Source organism: Myotis myotis, unplaced genomic scaffold (genome assembly GCF_014108235.1).
Source record: "Myotis myotis isolate mMyoMyo1 unplaced genomic scaffold, mMyoMyo1.p scaffold_m19_p_2, whole genome shotgun sequence".
Taxonomy (NCBI): Eukaryota; Metazoa; Chordata; class Mammalia; order Chiroptera; family Vespertilionidae; genus Myotis; species Myotis myotis.
In genome coordinates, this window is record NW_023416324.1 from 24662848 (window position 1) to 24679160 (window position 16313).

Sequence of the window (16313 nt, forward strand, 5' to 3'; positions counted from 1 at the left end):
TGGATGCCTATCTGGCCAAAGGCCAGAGTCTTCCTTCAGGTTCAGGGCTATGTAGGTCTCTCACACAAAGTCGGCCTCACCTGCAACCCCACCAGAGAGGTGGGGCCACCAGAGAGGTGGGGCCACCAGAGAGGTGGGGCCACCAGAGAGGTGGGGCCACCAGAGAGGTGGGGCCACCAGAGAGGTGGGGCCACCAGAGAGGTGGGGCCACCAGAGAGGTGGGGCCGCCAGAGAGGTGGGGCCACCAGAGAGGTGGGGCCACCAGAGAGGTGGGGCCACCAGAGATGTGGGGCCACCAGAGAGGCGGGGCCACCAGAGAGGTGGGGCCACCAGAGAGGTGGGGCCACCAGAGAGGTGGGGCCACCAGAGAGGTGGGGCCACCAGAGAGGTGGGGCCACCAGAGAGGTGGGGCCACCAGAGAGGTGGGGCCACCAGAGAGGTGGGGCCAAGAGCACGCTGTTCACTGTCTGCAGTGGACATGGTGAATTGTGGATTCTGAGTGGGGTCATAGAAGGCTATTAGCACTTAAGAAACTATAAGCGGGATGGTGGGCCGGGGGAGACTTGTGAGGAAGAGATCAACCAAAGACCTTGTGTGCATGTAGGCATAACCAATGGGCACAGACAATGAGAGAGGAGGGGTGAAGGCCGGGGCTGGGGGGCGGGGGCAGGCTGGGAGAGGACAACGGGGGGAAAAGAGGACATATGTAATACTTTCAATAATAAAGAATTTTTTTAAATATATTTTATTGATTTTTTACAGAGAGGAAGGGAGAGAGATAGTTAGAAACATCAATGAGAGAGAAACATCGATCAGCTGCCTCCTGCACATCTCCTACTGGGGATGTGCCCGCAACCAAGGTACATGCCCCTGACCAGAATCGAACCTGGGACCTTTCAGTCCGCAAGCCAACACATCCACTGAGCCAAACCGGTTTCGGCAAGAATTTTTTAAAAAAGAAACTATAGCTCTAACCAGTTTGGCTCAGTGGATAGAGCATCAGCCTGCGGACTGAAGGGTCCCAGGTTCGATTCTGGTCAAGGGCATGTACCTTAGTTGCAGGCACATTCCCAGTAGGAAATGTGCAGGAGGCAGCTGATCGATGTTTCTCTCTCATCGATGTTTCTAACTCTCTATTCCTCTCTCCTCCCCTCCTCTCTGTAAAAAATCAATAAAATATATTGCCGAAACCGGTTTGGCTCAGTGGATGGAGCGTCAGCCTGCAGACTGAAGGGTCCCGGGTTCGATTCCGGTCAAGGGCATGTACCTGGGTTGCAGGCATATCCCCAGTAGGAGGTGTGCAGGAGGAGGATGATCGATGTTTCTCTCTCATCGATGTTTCTAACCCTCTATCTCTCTCCCTTCCTCTCTGTAAAAAAATCAATAAAATATATTTTTTTTTAAAAATCAATAAAATATATTTTAAAAAAGAGGAAAAAAAAAGAAACTATAAGCAAAACTAAAAGCCAGGCACTGCAGCTCCTGTGGCTTATATTATTCCAGGTGGATAACAGTATTATACATTCATCAGTGTTCATGAATTATTTTTTTAAGCGTGTGGTGGGGCAGAAAAAGTGGGAGTGATGCTTCATATCCTAAAGGGAACATTCAACAACACCAAACAACCAGGGGAACATACTTTTGGTTTGGTAATGATTTGATCTCTTCTCATTAATATTCCTATATACATACCAATATTAGGCAGTTATAATGTAATATGAAATACAATGGACCTGCACTTAGCACTAATGGATTGAGATCCTTCATAGCTCTACAACTTAGCTGTGTGACAAGGAGCAAGTGACCCTCACCCCTACCCTCAGCCTCAAACATAAAACAGTGGGAGTAACGCCTGCCTCCTAGGGGTGCTGTGATAATCATGCGAGATTATGGACATGAAAGTGCCTTATCCTATATAATAAAACCCTAATATGCAAATCAACCCGGCGGAATGGAACGACCGGTCGCTATGATGCGCACTGACCACCAGGGGGCAGACGCTCAATACAAGAGCTGCCCCCTGGTGGTCAGTGTGCTTCCACAGGGGGAGCACCACTCAGCCAGAAGCCGGGCAGTGGCGGGAGCCTCTCCTGCCTCCGCGGAAGCGCTAAGGAACAGCGAGCCAAGTGGTAAGGAGCAGCAAGCAGGCAGGCGGTAAGGAGCGAGGGGTCCCAGACTGCGAGAGGGATGTCCAACTGCCGGCTTAGGCCCGATCCCCGGCGGGTCCCGGACTGGGAGAGGGCACAGGCCAGGCTGAGGATCCCCCCCCCCGCCCCCCAGTTCACGAATTCCATGCACCGGACCTCTAGTCAGTAATAAAGCTCTGAACAAATGGTAGGGGTTACAGTGACTTTTAGTCACCTCCAATAGCAGTGACCTAACTATCATTCCTTACCCAGCATGTACCAGCATGTATGAGATAAACCTCCAGGCCTCCTCCCTCTTCTTAGGATTGTAGATAAATGGACTCTCCAAGATGCCCGTGTCCAAGGTGATCCACTGTTTCTGAGGCTTCCACACAGCATAGTAAATAAACACTGCCAGCTGTCAGGGAGGGCAGACATGAATGTTAACCACACCTTCCACAGAGGCCCCATTAAAGCCCATGGGCACCACCTTTGTTTCCAATGGTTAGCTCTCCAGTTGGCCACTTCATACCATGTGCTCAAAAGATGACAAGATTTAAATTTTCCTGCCGTGTATCTGACCATTTAACGGTGGTCGTATCCTACTTCCTCCACCAACTAAAATGAAATGAAGCCACTGAAATTGTAGTTACTGCTGGGCAGGGGCCTTGTTTGAAAAATAAAAGTCAATGCTTGGCTGAAAGTGACTGGGAACATAGGAAAAGCCTGGGAAGGGGGATCTGGAGAGGGTGAGGTTGTGTTCTGTGTGTGCTATACTTGCCACCACCTCACTCTCTTCTTACATGCTTCCTAGTCTCTGATCTACGTCTCATCTAAACCCCCAGTCTGTCTGCAGCTCCCCACGGGTACTTGCACTAGTGCCCACCGCCCAACATATTTACCTCAGCCAGGCTGACAGAGATGATGAACACAGGGGGCGGGAGGCAGTTAGCTCTCTCCAAGTATCTACTTCGGGCATGTTCAGGAAGCATCCATTTTGAGACCATCTTGTGGACCTTCTTATTCTTGAAGGGATCTTTACCTTCCCCATCCTCTCTCATTTTCTTCTCTTCCTCCAGCTCTTCTTCCACGTCTCTTCCCACATTCACATCCTCCATCTGCAAATCCCCAGCAGCAGCCATTGTCCTGGGTCCTACCTACACCTGAAAGGGACATAAATGTCAGGGAAAACAGATGACTCTGTAGTCTTAAGGCCGTGGTTCTTTCCTGGGTTCTCGGACATTACCATTGGTTTCCAAAGCCTTTCCTGTATGTTAATACAAGGCAGCTGAAGACCTGTTGCCCGAATATGCATGCATATCAGCGTGTAATTGTGACAAAGTGCTAGGGTCTCCCCAAAAGGGGGAGAGCGCTCTCAGGGGTCACTTCTGGTTGCATCTATTGCCACCACCCAAAGGGATGGACTGGAGCCTTGGAATGGCAGCACTACTTTGGCCCTTCCTTCCCCTCTGCCACGGACTTTCAAGTCCACCATTAGCTTTGCCCTGAGGGTAATGTGTCTCAGGGCCCAAATCATGCACAATACATAACTGGCCTCAGTTCCGTCTAGCTTAACCGAGCAATCTCCTTTCCCCTCTTAGTTTCTTTTTTTTTTTTTTTTTTTTTTTTTTTTTTTTATTTTTTTTATTTTTTTAATTAAATCTTTATTGTTCAGATTATTACATTTGTTGCTCTTTTTTTCCCCCCATAACTCCCCTCCTCCCAGTTCCCGCCCCACCCTCCGCCCTCACTCCCCACCCACTGTCCTCATCCATAGGTGCACGATTTTTGTCCAGTCTCTTCCCGCATCTCCCACACCCCTTTCCCCCCCAGGAATAGTCAGTCCATTCCCTTTCTATGTCCCTGATTCTATTATAATCAACAGTTCATTCTGTTCATCAGATTATTTATTCACTTGATTCTTAGATTCACTTGTTGATAGACGCATATTTGTTGTTCATAATTTGTATCTTTACCTTTTTCTTCCTCTTCCTCTTCTTAAAGGATACCTTTCAGCATTTCATATAATCCTGGTTTGGTGGTGATGAACTCCTTTAGCTTTTCCTTATCTGTGAAGCTCTTTATCTGACCTTCAATTCTGAATGATAGCTTTGCTGGATAAAGTAATCTTGGTTGTAGGTTCTTGGTATTCATCACTTTGAATATTTCTTGCCACTCCCTTCTGGCCTGCAAAGTTTCTGTTGAGAAATCAGCTGACAGTCGTATGGGTATTCCCTTGTAGGTAACTGAGTTTCTTCCTCTTGCTGTTTTTAAGATTCTCTCTTTGTCTTTTGCTCTTGGCATTTTAATGATGATGTGTCTTGGTGTGGTCCTCTTTGGATTCCTTTTGTTTGGGGTTCTCCGCGCTTCTTGGACCTGTAAGTCCATTTCTTTCACCAGGTGGGGGAAGTTTTCTGTCATTATTTCTTCAAATAGGTTTTCAATATCTTGGTCTCTCTCATCTTCTGGCACCCCTATAATTCTGATGTTGGTACGCTTGAAGCTGTCCCAGAGGCTCCTTACACTATCCTCGCATTTTTGGATTCTTTTTTCATTTTGCTTTTCCGGTTGGGTGTTTTTTGCTTCCTCGCATTTCAAATCATTGACTTGATTCTTGCGCTCCTCTGGTCTGCTGTCGGGAGTCTGTATAATATTCGTTATTTCAGTCCGTGTATGCTTAATTTCTAGTTGGTTCCCCAATATAAGATCAAGGGTCTCATTAGATTTCTTGAGGATCTCACTACATTTATCGGCGGCTTCTAGACAGTTCTTAAGAGACCTTAAAAGTGTGGTTCTGAACTCTATATCTTCCATTGACAATTTTGTCCTGTTTCTTTGTCTCCGCATTTTGTTATGCTTCCTTGGTGCACCTCCTAGTGGTCTTTGTTTGCAGTCTTATAGTTAAATCTTGATTGTTGTAGCTAATTCCAGGGAGGGTTTGACCTCTAGGCCAAGTGGCTATGAGAATCAGCTGTGTCAGTAGTGAGAGAACTTCTGTCCTCTAGGGAGGTGCTAATCTAGCCTTTGCCTGAGGCTATCCGGCAAATGCCTGTGTGCAGGGCTTGGGCGGGGCGGGTAGAACAGGATCAACAGGGTGGGCCGGAGAGAGCAGTTATGGCGGCTCTCAGTCCTGTCCCCAGGGGCTCTGCCTCTCTGAGTCCCAGCACCCGCTGCAAAGCTCAGAGAGAAAGCTGCACTCGCTCTGACCGAAGCCAGACAGTCCCGCTTCTCCCGTTTGAGTCTGGGTCCCTAAAGACTCGCCCGGATCTGGAGCTCAGAGTCTGCGACTCCCTCCCGATTGAAAACGCCAACCGCGCCCTCCGCCGCCAGCCCGCTCCGCGCACTCCGCACCTCAGAATTTGACTTCAGCACTGCGCCTCCTCTGAGTGTCTGTATGCGTTTCTCTTTCCTCCTAGTTGTAGGACTTCCACTCAGCCAGCGTTCCTGTGGTTCTGGGTGATGTCCCTTCCGTTTTTTGGTTTCACTTTTGAAGTAGTTGTTCAAAGCAGCAAACTCCGGCGTTAACCTATGCCGCCATCTTGGTTCTCCCCCTCTTAGTTTCATCTTGCTTCTATTCTCAGGTTTCTGATTCAGAATCAAAAGTCATTTAATGACTATCAACTGGGTATCCGGCACGATGTTGGGGACTGTCACATCTATTAACCATGAATGTTAAAGCATTTAAAAAATAAGTTCAATTAGGGATGATTCGCATTGTACTAAAAAGTTCTATTGTAAATTTAAGCACCATACATGATCACATTATGAGGAAATAAAATTCTACGTTGTTAACAATACAACTTTATATCTATAAAAGGAGCTAGGAAATTGAGAATTACACTCCCTCCTCCCCAATTTTCTCTTTTCTCCAGATTTCCAAACTTTCCAGACATTTCACAACGTCAAGCCCACCATTTTAGGTATTTTACTGAAATATATTTCCTGGACTGCAAAGATACCTGACCCATTCAGTTTCACCAAGACTCAGTGTGTGTCTGCCGTCTTCCTTGGCATCTACAGTAAAGGGACCTGCTGTATAGTTCTAGCTAATTTAGGCTCTAGCAACAGGTGAGCGCATTGGTAGTGATTGCAACATTTTGTTTTTGCCTCTCTTCTCAGTCAATCATTATCATGCTCTGATTTTCATACCTGTCTGTGCCTGCTCCCCGAGAACAGGAGCACCCTGCTTCATCTTATCTCCAACATCTGGGTGCTGCTTCCTGTCATGCTATTCTTCCCACTCCTGTTTACCTTCTGCTCCCACACCTGAATTTCTCAGCACAATTCACTACCTTGGAAACATGACTAATCAGATTGGCAACAATGAAAAAAACTGATCCATTCCTCACACACATACATCAAGGGGGATCACGTTATATAAATGTCTAACCACTACGCTGTATGCCCAAAGCAAATATAAAACAGTAATGAGTGTCAGCTTAGTTGAAAATAAATAAAAATAAGATTAAAAAATACGAAATCAGCCTAGCTGATGAAATATAGTCTTATATGAAATAGCTCAGTGGTTGAGCATCAACCCATGAACCAAGAGGTCAGTTCAATTCCCAGTCAGGACATGCAGGAGGTAGTTAATCAATGTTTCTATCTCTATCTCTCTCCCTTCCTTTCTCTCTATAATCAATAAACATATTTTAAAAATACACACACACACACACACACACACACACTCACTAGAGGCCCAGTGCATAAAATTCGTGCACTGGGGGGGGGTCCCCTCAATCCAGACTGCACCCTCTCACAGTCCAGGACCCTTCACTCCTTACCACCCGACTGCTCACAGCTCCTTACCGCTCAGCTCACTGCTTCTTAGCACTGTTGTGAGGGTGGGAGAGCTCCTGCCACCGCAGCTGCGCTAGCCAGCTGTGAGCCCAGTTTCTGGCTGAGCGGTGCTCCCCCTGTGGGAGCTCCTGCATTGAGCGTCTGCCCCCTGGTGGTCATTGCGCATCATAGTGACCGATCATTCTGGTCGTTCCACCGTAAAAGTCACTTAGGCTTTTATTACAGATAGATAGATAGATAGATAGATAGATAGATAGATAGATAGATGATAGATAGTACCCCGGTGCATGGATTCGTGCATATTGAAAGGAAATTCATTAGAAGGTGGCCGGCGGGGTGGGGCTGGGCAAGATGGGCCGGACAAAACCTGGAGCCAACCTCTTGCAGTCCCTCCTCAGCCGGCCGCACCTGGGGTGGCCACAGCTTGAAGGTCGTCTGTGGAGTGAGCAAGGTCCCAACAGCAGGGCAGGTGGGGAATCTCAACCTGGCCTGCGGGAATCTGGCCAAAACCAGCTCTCCAACATCCCCCAAGGGGTCCCGGATTGCAAGAGGCTGGTTCTCAGGTGATGCACCCCAGAATTGGGCTCCCTCCTCTCTGGTTCCAGGTGCATCATTACCTGAGAACTGCCGCTGCCAAGTCACCACAGCTCAGCAGCTCCTGCATTGAGCATCTGCCCCCTGATGGTCAGTATGCATCAAAGCTACCAGTCAGACGGTCACTTAGCCTTTTAGATAGATAGATAGATAGATAGATAGATAGATAGATAGATAGATGATAGATAGATAGATGATAGAATATGTATATATGAAATCTCTTACACACAGATACACACACACACACTCAGATCAAAACGTTCTCATCCTACCAGTAGGAAACAACTGGGGTAGATTGTTAATGTAGACAAAAAAAAAAAAAGAGCCACATACTAAACCTGACAAGCTCAGGAGACACCTGCATGGTGGACCTGATAAATTCAGAGATTGAATGTAACCGCATAGGATGATCTGAACATAAAAATTCAGAACTAAAAGTGGGTCATGACTGTAGTCATGTCCTAGGCCTGTAGCTTCCTTGACAAAAGTCTATCTCTACCTTCAGTGAGCCTGTGTACTGTCTTAAACCTCTTCTGTCTCCCCCTTTGATTCTAACGCAGACAATAAGCTGCAAAATTGCCATTCTCTGGAGCATGTTCTCAATTCATTGAGATTTTGCTTCCCAGAAATTGTCATCATTTTGGCTCAAATAAACTCATAAAAATTCTCTACAAGTTTGGACAGGTCTTACATCGACATTAGAAAGAATGGCTCTGGAGGAGTATAAAAGACTTACAGCCTTCTGGTTAAAAATGGAGATGTCCCCCCTGTACCCCCAAAACCAGAGACCTTCCTTTCATGGCTTAGCTAGTATTCTTCTGAAGCGGAAGAGTGAAAAGAACTTCCGTACTTCCCGGCCTTATCTGGCAGCAGCATTGCTTGTGTTGTGAATCACTGAGTCAGTGTGTTGGCCAAAGATTGGAAAGAGCAGGGCTGTGCTCCTTTACCCAGAATGGGTGTCTGCCATTTTTTTAATCTGTGGAAATATAAGTGTCCATAAGGAGATCTACACAGGAGGCCCTTGACATCAACAGGGGATTTTTCCAAAGACCCTTCAAGGTGTCGTCATTCACTAAATCTCATATAGTGCCTCCCAAATGAACGTTGTAAATTATAGCCAGAAAGTTTTAAGTGATTCCATTTCAGACCCTAATTGATTCCATAAATGCAAAAGAAACGTTATTTATAAAATTTGTTGTGTGAGGAGTATTAACCATGTTCAATGCTTTGCACCCGAGGTCCCAAAGAAGAAACTAAAAGAGGAAACTTGCTTAGTTAATGGTACATCTTTTCATTTTTCATAAGGTTTAATCTCTCTCAAAGAGCTGTTTCTGCACTGGCTGACAAACTCACTGAAGCCACTAGCCAATGCATTTTTCCTTGCATCTATGTGACACACATGGTAGATCTCTGGATATCAGAGATCCTACACACACTGAACTTGACATTCCATGCCAGTTTATCCAGAACTTTTCTTTGCGGCCCCAAAAAATCACTTTCTCAGGCTTCTTCACTTTGTTTTCATGCTTATCACTGGCACTAGTAACTGATTTATTTTCCTGAGTCTTTTCTACTCCTGCAACAAGAAGCAAAGATTTTGGTCACCACATGCAGGTTACATGAAGGCTATCACTAGTAGAGAATAAATAGTGAAGTCACCTCACATGAGATGTCAAGGTGGAACAGGAGGCCTGGTTCACTAACTAGTAAATGACTGGCACAGGTTTAACCAGTCTTGCAATTCACACTCACTTACAATGGGCCTTTGAGAGTAGCTAATGAACTACAGAAACTGTGATGAACCTGCAAATGTGGAGCACTCGCACTTGTACTCTTTTAATAACACTTATGTAGTGATCATTTGTTACTTTTCTCGGAGAATTCCTCATCTCATAAATCTTGGTGGGCAGCAGGGACCACTTCCTATTACAGAAGCGTAAGTTAAAAATACTCACTTTTTGCCCTGACCGGTTTGGCTCAGTGGATGGAGCGTCGGCCTGCGGACTGAAGGGTCCCAGGTTCGATTCCGGTCAAGGGCATGGGCCTTGGTTGCGGGCACATCCCCAGTGGGAGGTGTGCAGGAGGCGGCTGGTCGATGTTTCTCTCTCATCGATGTTTCTAACTCTCTATCTCTCTCCCTTCCTCTCTGTAAAAAATCAATAAAATATATTTTTAAAAAAATACTCACTTTTCCAGGTCCCTAAGCAGCTAAGACTAGCCAGTGGTGGCGGCAGTGTTCAGCGTCCAACCTCGCTAATGGGGCCAGTGTGGTCTCCAGCATCCAGTCCCAGCTGTGTCTTTGACAAAGGCTGCGGCAATGAGCGTACAGCAGCAACACTGAGGCTCTCTTCACCCACCGGGCTCTGTGATGGGATCTTTGTAGAGTTCTAGGTGCCTGATCTCCCTGTTTCTGCCTAGTTCCCACAGCTTGTGTCTGCAGCCTTCTCGTGATTTTTGTAATCTGCCTGTAAAATTATGGTATACTAAGAAATATATATATTTGGCCTTCAGCCCCGTCCTTGGAATTTTCAAAGTGTTAGGGGTGAGAGGAACACCTTTGTTATTTATAATAAGCCCCTTTTAACCTTACCTGCGTTTATGCTAATAAAGTGACTCTTGGAGGAGTGGGGGCTGGTTGCCAGGAAACAATCATATGATTAGAGAGTTGGAACTTTCAGCCCCAACCTCTGGGGAAGGCAAAGGGGCTAAAGATTGAGTTTAATCACCAGTGGTCAACATTTAATCAGTCATGCCTATGTAATGGAGCCTCCACAAAAACCCTAAATAAAGGGGTTCAGAGAGCTTCCGTGTTGGTGAACACATCAAGGTGCTGGGAGGGAGGTGCATCCAGAGAGAGTGTGGAAGCCTCATGTCCCTTCTCACACACCTTGCCCTGTGCACCTTTCCCATGAAGCTGTTCCTGAGTTGTATCCTTTACAATAAACTGGTAATAGTAAGTAAAGCCCTCTCCTAAGTTCTATGAGCTGTTCTATGAGCAAATTATTGAACCTGAAGAGGGGTCATAGAAACCCTAATTTACAGTCAGTTGGTCAGAAGTACTGGGGGCCCAGACTTGCAATTGGTATCTGAAGTGGGGAGAAGTCTTATGGGACTGAGCCTATGGGGTAGTTAGTGTCAGAATAGCTTGGTGTGGAAAACTCACACATTTGGTGTCAGAAGTGTGAGTAAAAATAGAGAAATACTTTTTTCTTTTACTATCCAATGTGCTTTCAATAAAATTCACTTACTGGTGCAATCAGCCAGAATCAGTTTCTCTCCCTTGCAACCAAGAACCTGACTAATACATCTGAACAGCCGAGGAACTCTTCTAAACTCTATCTGGGGCAAGTTAAACTCATTTCTTATTCTGTATTTAGGAGACATAGTGTAAGGAAAGCACAGAACCAGGAGACCTGTTTTCTGGTCTAGCCTCTGCCACTTCCCAGCGGTGTAACCTGCAGCAAGTCCCTTCTCAGCTCTAAGCAACAATTCTCTCATATGCACAGTAAACAGTCTGCACTAGACCAGTAGTTCCCCAAACTGGCTATGTTTTAGAATCCCTTCAGACATTTATTGTTCATACAGATTCCTGGGCCCCACTCTGAAGAACCTAAGTTAGTAGATTTAGTAGATCCCTGACAAGTATACCAGTGAAGTGGAGGCAGCAGCACCTTTGAGAACCACAAGCCAAGGCTCTCTATGGCCCACTCCATGGCACATACCCTGGAAGAGATGGTTTTATTGTTGTATTCCTCGTGCCCAAAAAGCTCCTGGTGTACAGGAAGTGTTCAGAAAACACCTGTATCTGAGAAAGGGTAAACAGAAACCCTCTGAAACCTTTCTGTAAATCTAAAATTATTTCAAAATAAGTAAAACGTTTATTGAAAAGAATACTAGAAAGAAGAAAGGAAGAAGGAAAAAAGGAAGGGAGGAAGGGTGGAGGAGGGAGAAAGGGTGGAAGAGGGAAGAAGGGGAAGAGGAATTTTATCCACACCACATTAACTAAGAGTCTCATATCACTGTATATTGAAAAGCATCTCTCATCACCTTTTCCTCTTCGCGCACACACCGCACCCCCACCCCCACCACAGTCTCATTCTGCCATCATCAGGCTGTCAGAGGAGACGGGTGGAGCCACCATGCTGTAAAGGCTACAAAAGGGTTTGTGGCCCGTCTTTGAGGAGCGCTGTTCCTTGTCCTTGGCACTGTAAAGACCTGAGTTCTACTCCCAGCATCCACACTTAATTTCCCTGGGCCTCAGTTTCCTCAGCTGTAAAGCAGAGCTCCTCTCTCCCCTCCGTGTCTCACAGGATTATTGTAAGAATCAAATGAAAGAAAAGTCGTCACATTAGTGAGCATTCACTATGTGCCGGGTTCCATGCTCAACACTTCATGAGCATTCTCTCCGTTCATTTCCACAACAACCTTGTACAGCAGGATAGTAACATCTCCATTTTACGGATAACAAAACTCAGGCTTCCAGAGAACTTGAACAAGGTCACAGACCCCTGAGGGGAGGGCTGGGAGAGGAGCCCAGGGCGTTTGACCCCGAGACCCTGGGTGTTCCTCTACCACGTGATTTCTACACACCCAGTATTAAAGAGGTGTACTGGTACATCTTTGATTATTTCCATCCCAACCTTCCCTCTAACTCTCTCTTCTTCCTCCAGCTTCCCAAACTGAACCAGACTAGACCCTGGGAGTTCCCAAATGGGAGCCACAGAACTGGCAGGTCACCAGCCCTGAGGACGGGGCTGGGAATCCCCGCCACTTCCAGTGCTGCCACGGGGAGTCAACATGGAGACAGGCATCCAGGAAAGGAAAAGATTTTTCTCTCTGGAACCCAAAGGACTAAGTCAGGCTCACCTTCCCTTCTTCACCTCACCCAGAAGAGCGCTGGCAAGGCCACCACTTTAGACAACTCCTCTCTGGCCGAAGAGAGTTTTGATCATTAGCTTGTGCTGCTTTCCTCGCTGCCAACAAGTAGGTTCTAAATATCTGAATTGTTTTTTTGAAACAGCTGGCCCCACCCATTCACTGGTACCAGGCAGGCCCCTGGCAAGGATGAGTGCAGCCTTGATGTGGCCGGGGCGCCCAGGAGGCTGGGCAACAGGCTGGGCTGGGTATACCCAATTGCTGCCCAGCTGGGCCTGGTGTGGAGACTTTGGGTGGTGTTGCTAGGCAACATAAGTAATTGGAGAGGCCACGTATTGGGCTTCTGGACCACAAAGATTAACAGCCTCCTTCATCACACGGCAAACCATCATTATGCCAGTTCCAGAAGCCTGCAGCAATCTCCGTGGTTATAGCCTGAAAGAGTGCTTTTTTAGCTACAGAAATTAAGAACCAGCTTTTCAATATTATGGGTTTGTGGCTGTGGTTGTTTCTTTTTGCTACATCTCTGAGGATACACTTGGAATAAATAGGCAAAAGGTTTAAAAACAAAAAATAATACCCTCTTTTCCAAAAGTTTTCCTTCTTCCTGAAGCAAAGCACTCTTGGCTCGATAGTGAGGGCAGCTCAGGTAAGGACACTCGGCCTCCTAAGGCCTCTGCATGCCCGCTGCATGGCGAAGCTTCTTCCTTGGAACCCCTCCGCTGTGGCTGTGGTGCAGGGTAGGGGGACAGGGCCTGGTCACGTGCAAGGCCTCACAGCAGAATAATGCTTTTGTGTCCCTCTCCCATTCTAAGAAAATCACAATACCTCCTCTTCCCAGGCTACAGAACCACTCTCACTTCTACTATTTTCTTTTTTATTGTTTGATTTTAGAGCAGTGGTTCTCAACCTTCCTAATGCCACGACCCTTTAATACAGTTCCTCATGTTGTGGTGACCCCCAATTTCATTGTTACAAATTGAACATAATTAAAGCATAGTGATTAATCACAGAAACAATATGTAATTATATATGTGTTTTCCGGTGGTCTTAGGTGACCCCTGTGAAAGGGTCGTTTGACCCCCAAAGGGGTCGCGACCCACAGGTTGAGAACCGCTGTTTTAGAGTGAGAGAAACCAAAGGAAAGAGAGAGGGAGGGAAAGGGAAGATCGATTTGTTGTTCCACTTACTTATGTGTTCATCGGTTGTTTCTTGTATGTGCCCCAACTAGGGATCGAACCCACAACCTTGGGGTATCAGGATGACATTCTAACCGACTGAGCTACCCAGCCAGGTATCCTATTTAATGGATCCTCCCAGTGGCCCTATGAAAAAGACATCATTATTATTCCCTTTTTACAGATGAACAAATAAGGCAAAAAGAGGCACCCATGATTACATACCAAGTCACAGCAAAGCTGTGGCACTAACCCATTTTTCTGAGGCCAAATCCTAGGCTCTCCACCACATCACAATGCCTCCCCACAAAGCTATTTAAGATATTACATATGTTTTTGTACCCTATTATAATATGGAAAATAGTAATAAAAGTACACACTGATGTAGAAACATATATATATATTAAAAAAACCTAATATGCAAATAGACCGAACAGTAGAACAACCAAACAACCAGTCGCTATGACATCCACTGACCACCAGGGGGCGCATGCAGAACATGGTGGGCGGCGGCAGCAGCGGGATGGTGGAGCAGGTGAGCTGGGGCGCCAGACCAAGGCGCGGCACCGGTTGCTGTCATTGGGGTGAGCCTTTGGTAGTTACTGAAAATTCTTTGCTCCAGTGTGCCACAGTCCCGCCCAACACTCGCACCTGCTGCTGGTGCCGGCCCTCCTTGCACCTGCAGACCACAGCCCCTCCCCCTGGCCGGCCCTGCTCCTGATCACCCCCATACCCCAATAGGGGGTGGGGCTGGCTGGCCAACCTCCCATGGCCCCTCCCCCAACCGCTGACCCCCAATCGGCTCCCCCACCCAATTCGGGGCAGGGCCCGCCGGCCCACTGCCTACAGCCCCTCCCCATGGCCAGCCCTGCCCCCACTTGGCCCCCTCATTCCGATTGGGGTGGGGCCCGCCAGCCAATCGCCCATGGCCTCTCTCCCCAGCCAGTCCAGCCCTGATCAGGCCCCAATTGGGTCAGGCTGGCCAGCCAACCTCCCACCATCTCCTCCTCCCAACAGGCCTGGCCTAGATCCACCCCGATTAGGGCCAGGCCAGCCGGACCCCAGCCATGTACGAATTTGTGCACTGGGCCTCTAGTGACAAAATAAAATGGTGGTTGTTTTAAGCTACTAAATTTTGGCATGATTTGTCATACAATAGCTACCAACACACCTCATCAGCACTAAAAGACAGGAGGACATCCCATACCATTCTGCCTTCCCATTAACATTGTTCATCTTCGTAACCCTCCATTAAGTAGATTGTAGTCTCCATCTGGGTTTCCACTCCTGCCCCCCTCCAAAACAAAACAAAACAAAACAAAACCACGCCCGGCTGGCATGGCTCCGTGGTTGAACGTCAACCTATGAACCAGGAGGTCCTGGTTCTATTCCCAGCCAGGGCACAAGCCCAGGTTGCAGGCTCCATCCCCAGTGGGGGGTGTGCAGGAGGCAGCCAGCCAGCCAATGATACTCTTTCATCATTAATGTTTCTCTCTCTCTCTTTCTTCTTTCATTTCTGAAATCATAAAAACATATTTTAAAAAAACAAAAACACAACCTCAAATCAAAATATAGCAACTCTCTGCTTAAAAATCCTTCAATGGTTTCCCATTGTCTTCGAGATAAATACAATATCCTTTCTATGGCTGATAAGGTCCTGCATGGCCCAGCTCCTGCCTACAGGAATTCTACCTTGTGGAATTTTACCACTCTCCCCCAGCATCTCTGTGCTGCAACCACAGGGCCTCCTTTCTGTCCCAGGAACACACCAAGCTCTCTGCTGCCTGCGGGTCTTTGGGCTTGCTGTTTCCTCTGCCTAACCCTTTCTCTATACCTCACACCCACCCCAACACATTTACACAAGGCTAGCTCTTTCGTAACCAATAGCACCTCCCTAAGAAGTCTTCCCTAATAAACCAGCAAGTAAATGAAGAGTGAAGGGAGAAGGAAGTATGGAATAATAGAAAGAGCACTGAAACTACAGCATTCAGAAGACCCTGGTTCTTGCTCTAATTCTGCCCCTGTTTACCTGTGGATAAGACACGCCACCTCACCTGACCAGAATCCACATGCCCACCATGATGCACGTGGCTAGTGAGTGATGCTCATAATGTGCTGTACACCAGAAGTCCTCCCAATTCTTGCTCATGAGTCCCCATAACCATTTTGAAAAAGCTATGACCCTCTCACACATTTTTTAAATATATTTATTGATTTTTTTACAGAGAAGAAGAGAGAGGAATAGAGAGTCAGATGAGAGAGAAACATCGATCAGCCGCCTCCTGCACACCTCCTACTGGGGATGTGCCCACAACAAGGTACATGCCCTTGACTGGAATCGAACCTGGGACCCTTCAGTCCGCAGGCCGATGCTCTATCCACTGAGCCAAACCGGTCAGGGCCCTCTCACACATTTTTAAGTGAATAACTAAAATTATTTTTCACAAGTCAAAATAGGTTCCAAGATGGAATCTTCTGGCACAGCCTTTATTAGAGGCATGCTTTCAATATAGTCTCATCCAAATCTTGGAGCTACAGACTTAGCATGTTCAGTTTATGGAACTTGTCTACCATAGACTCCAACTGTCAAAGCCAGTCCTCACTGTCAAACCAATCAGCCAAACAAGCATCATTTTCTGCTGGTAAGACAATCCACCTTCGTTTTTAACAATTTCTATAAATGAATTCATCTGCATCCCCATGACAACCAGCTCAGGTCCCAATTCTAATTTTACAATAC

At 46.9% G+C, this 16313-nt stretch overlaps 1 protein-coding gene across 7 annotated transcripts in view; it reads right to left on the bottom strand.

Annotated features, from left to right (window-relative positions):
- RHBDL2 (rhomboid like 2) overlaps positions 1 to 16313 on the bottom strand; it is a 114925-nt gene that overhangs the window by 23109 nt on the left and 75503 nt on the right. For 3 of the 7 annotated variants that reach the window (XM_036352630.1, XM_036352631.1, XM_036352624.1), the window contains exons 2-3: positions 3029 to 3289; positions 2396 to 2544 (exon numbers count right to left, since the gene is read on the bottom strand). In XM_036352630.1, the coding sequence (XP_036208523.1) occupies positions 2396 to 2544; positions 3029 to 3268 (389 nt within the window). In that variant the 5' untranslated portion in view covers positions 3269 to 3289. Of the gene's footprint in view, positions 1 to 2395; positions 2545 to 3028; positions 3290 to 6085; positions 6158 to 12386; positions 12505 to 12975; positions 13124 to 13585; positions 13721 to 16313 lie in introns of those variants that run through there. The other 4 variants (XM_036352626.1, XM_036352625.1, XM_036352629.1 and 1 more) reach the window with 4 other exon arrangements.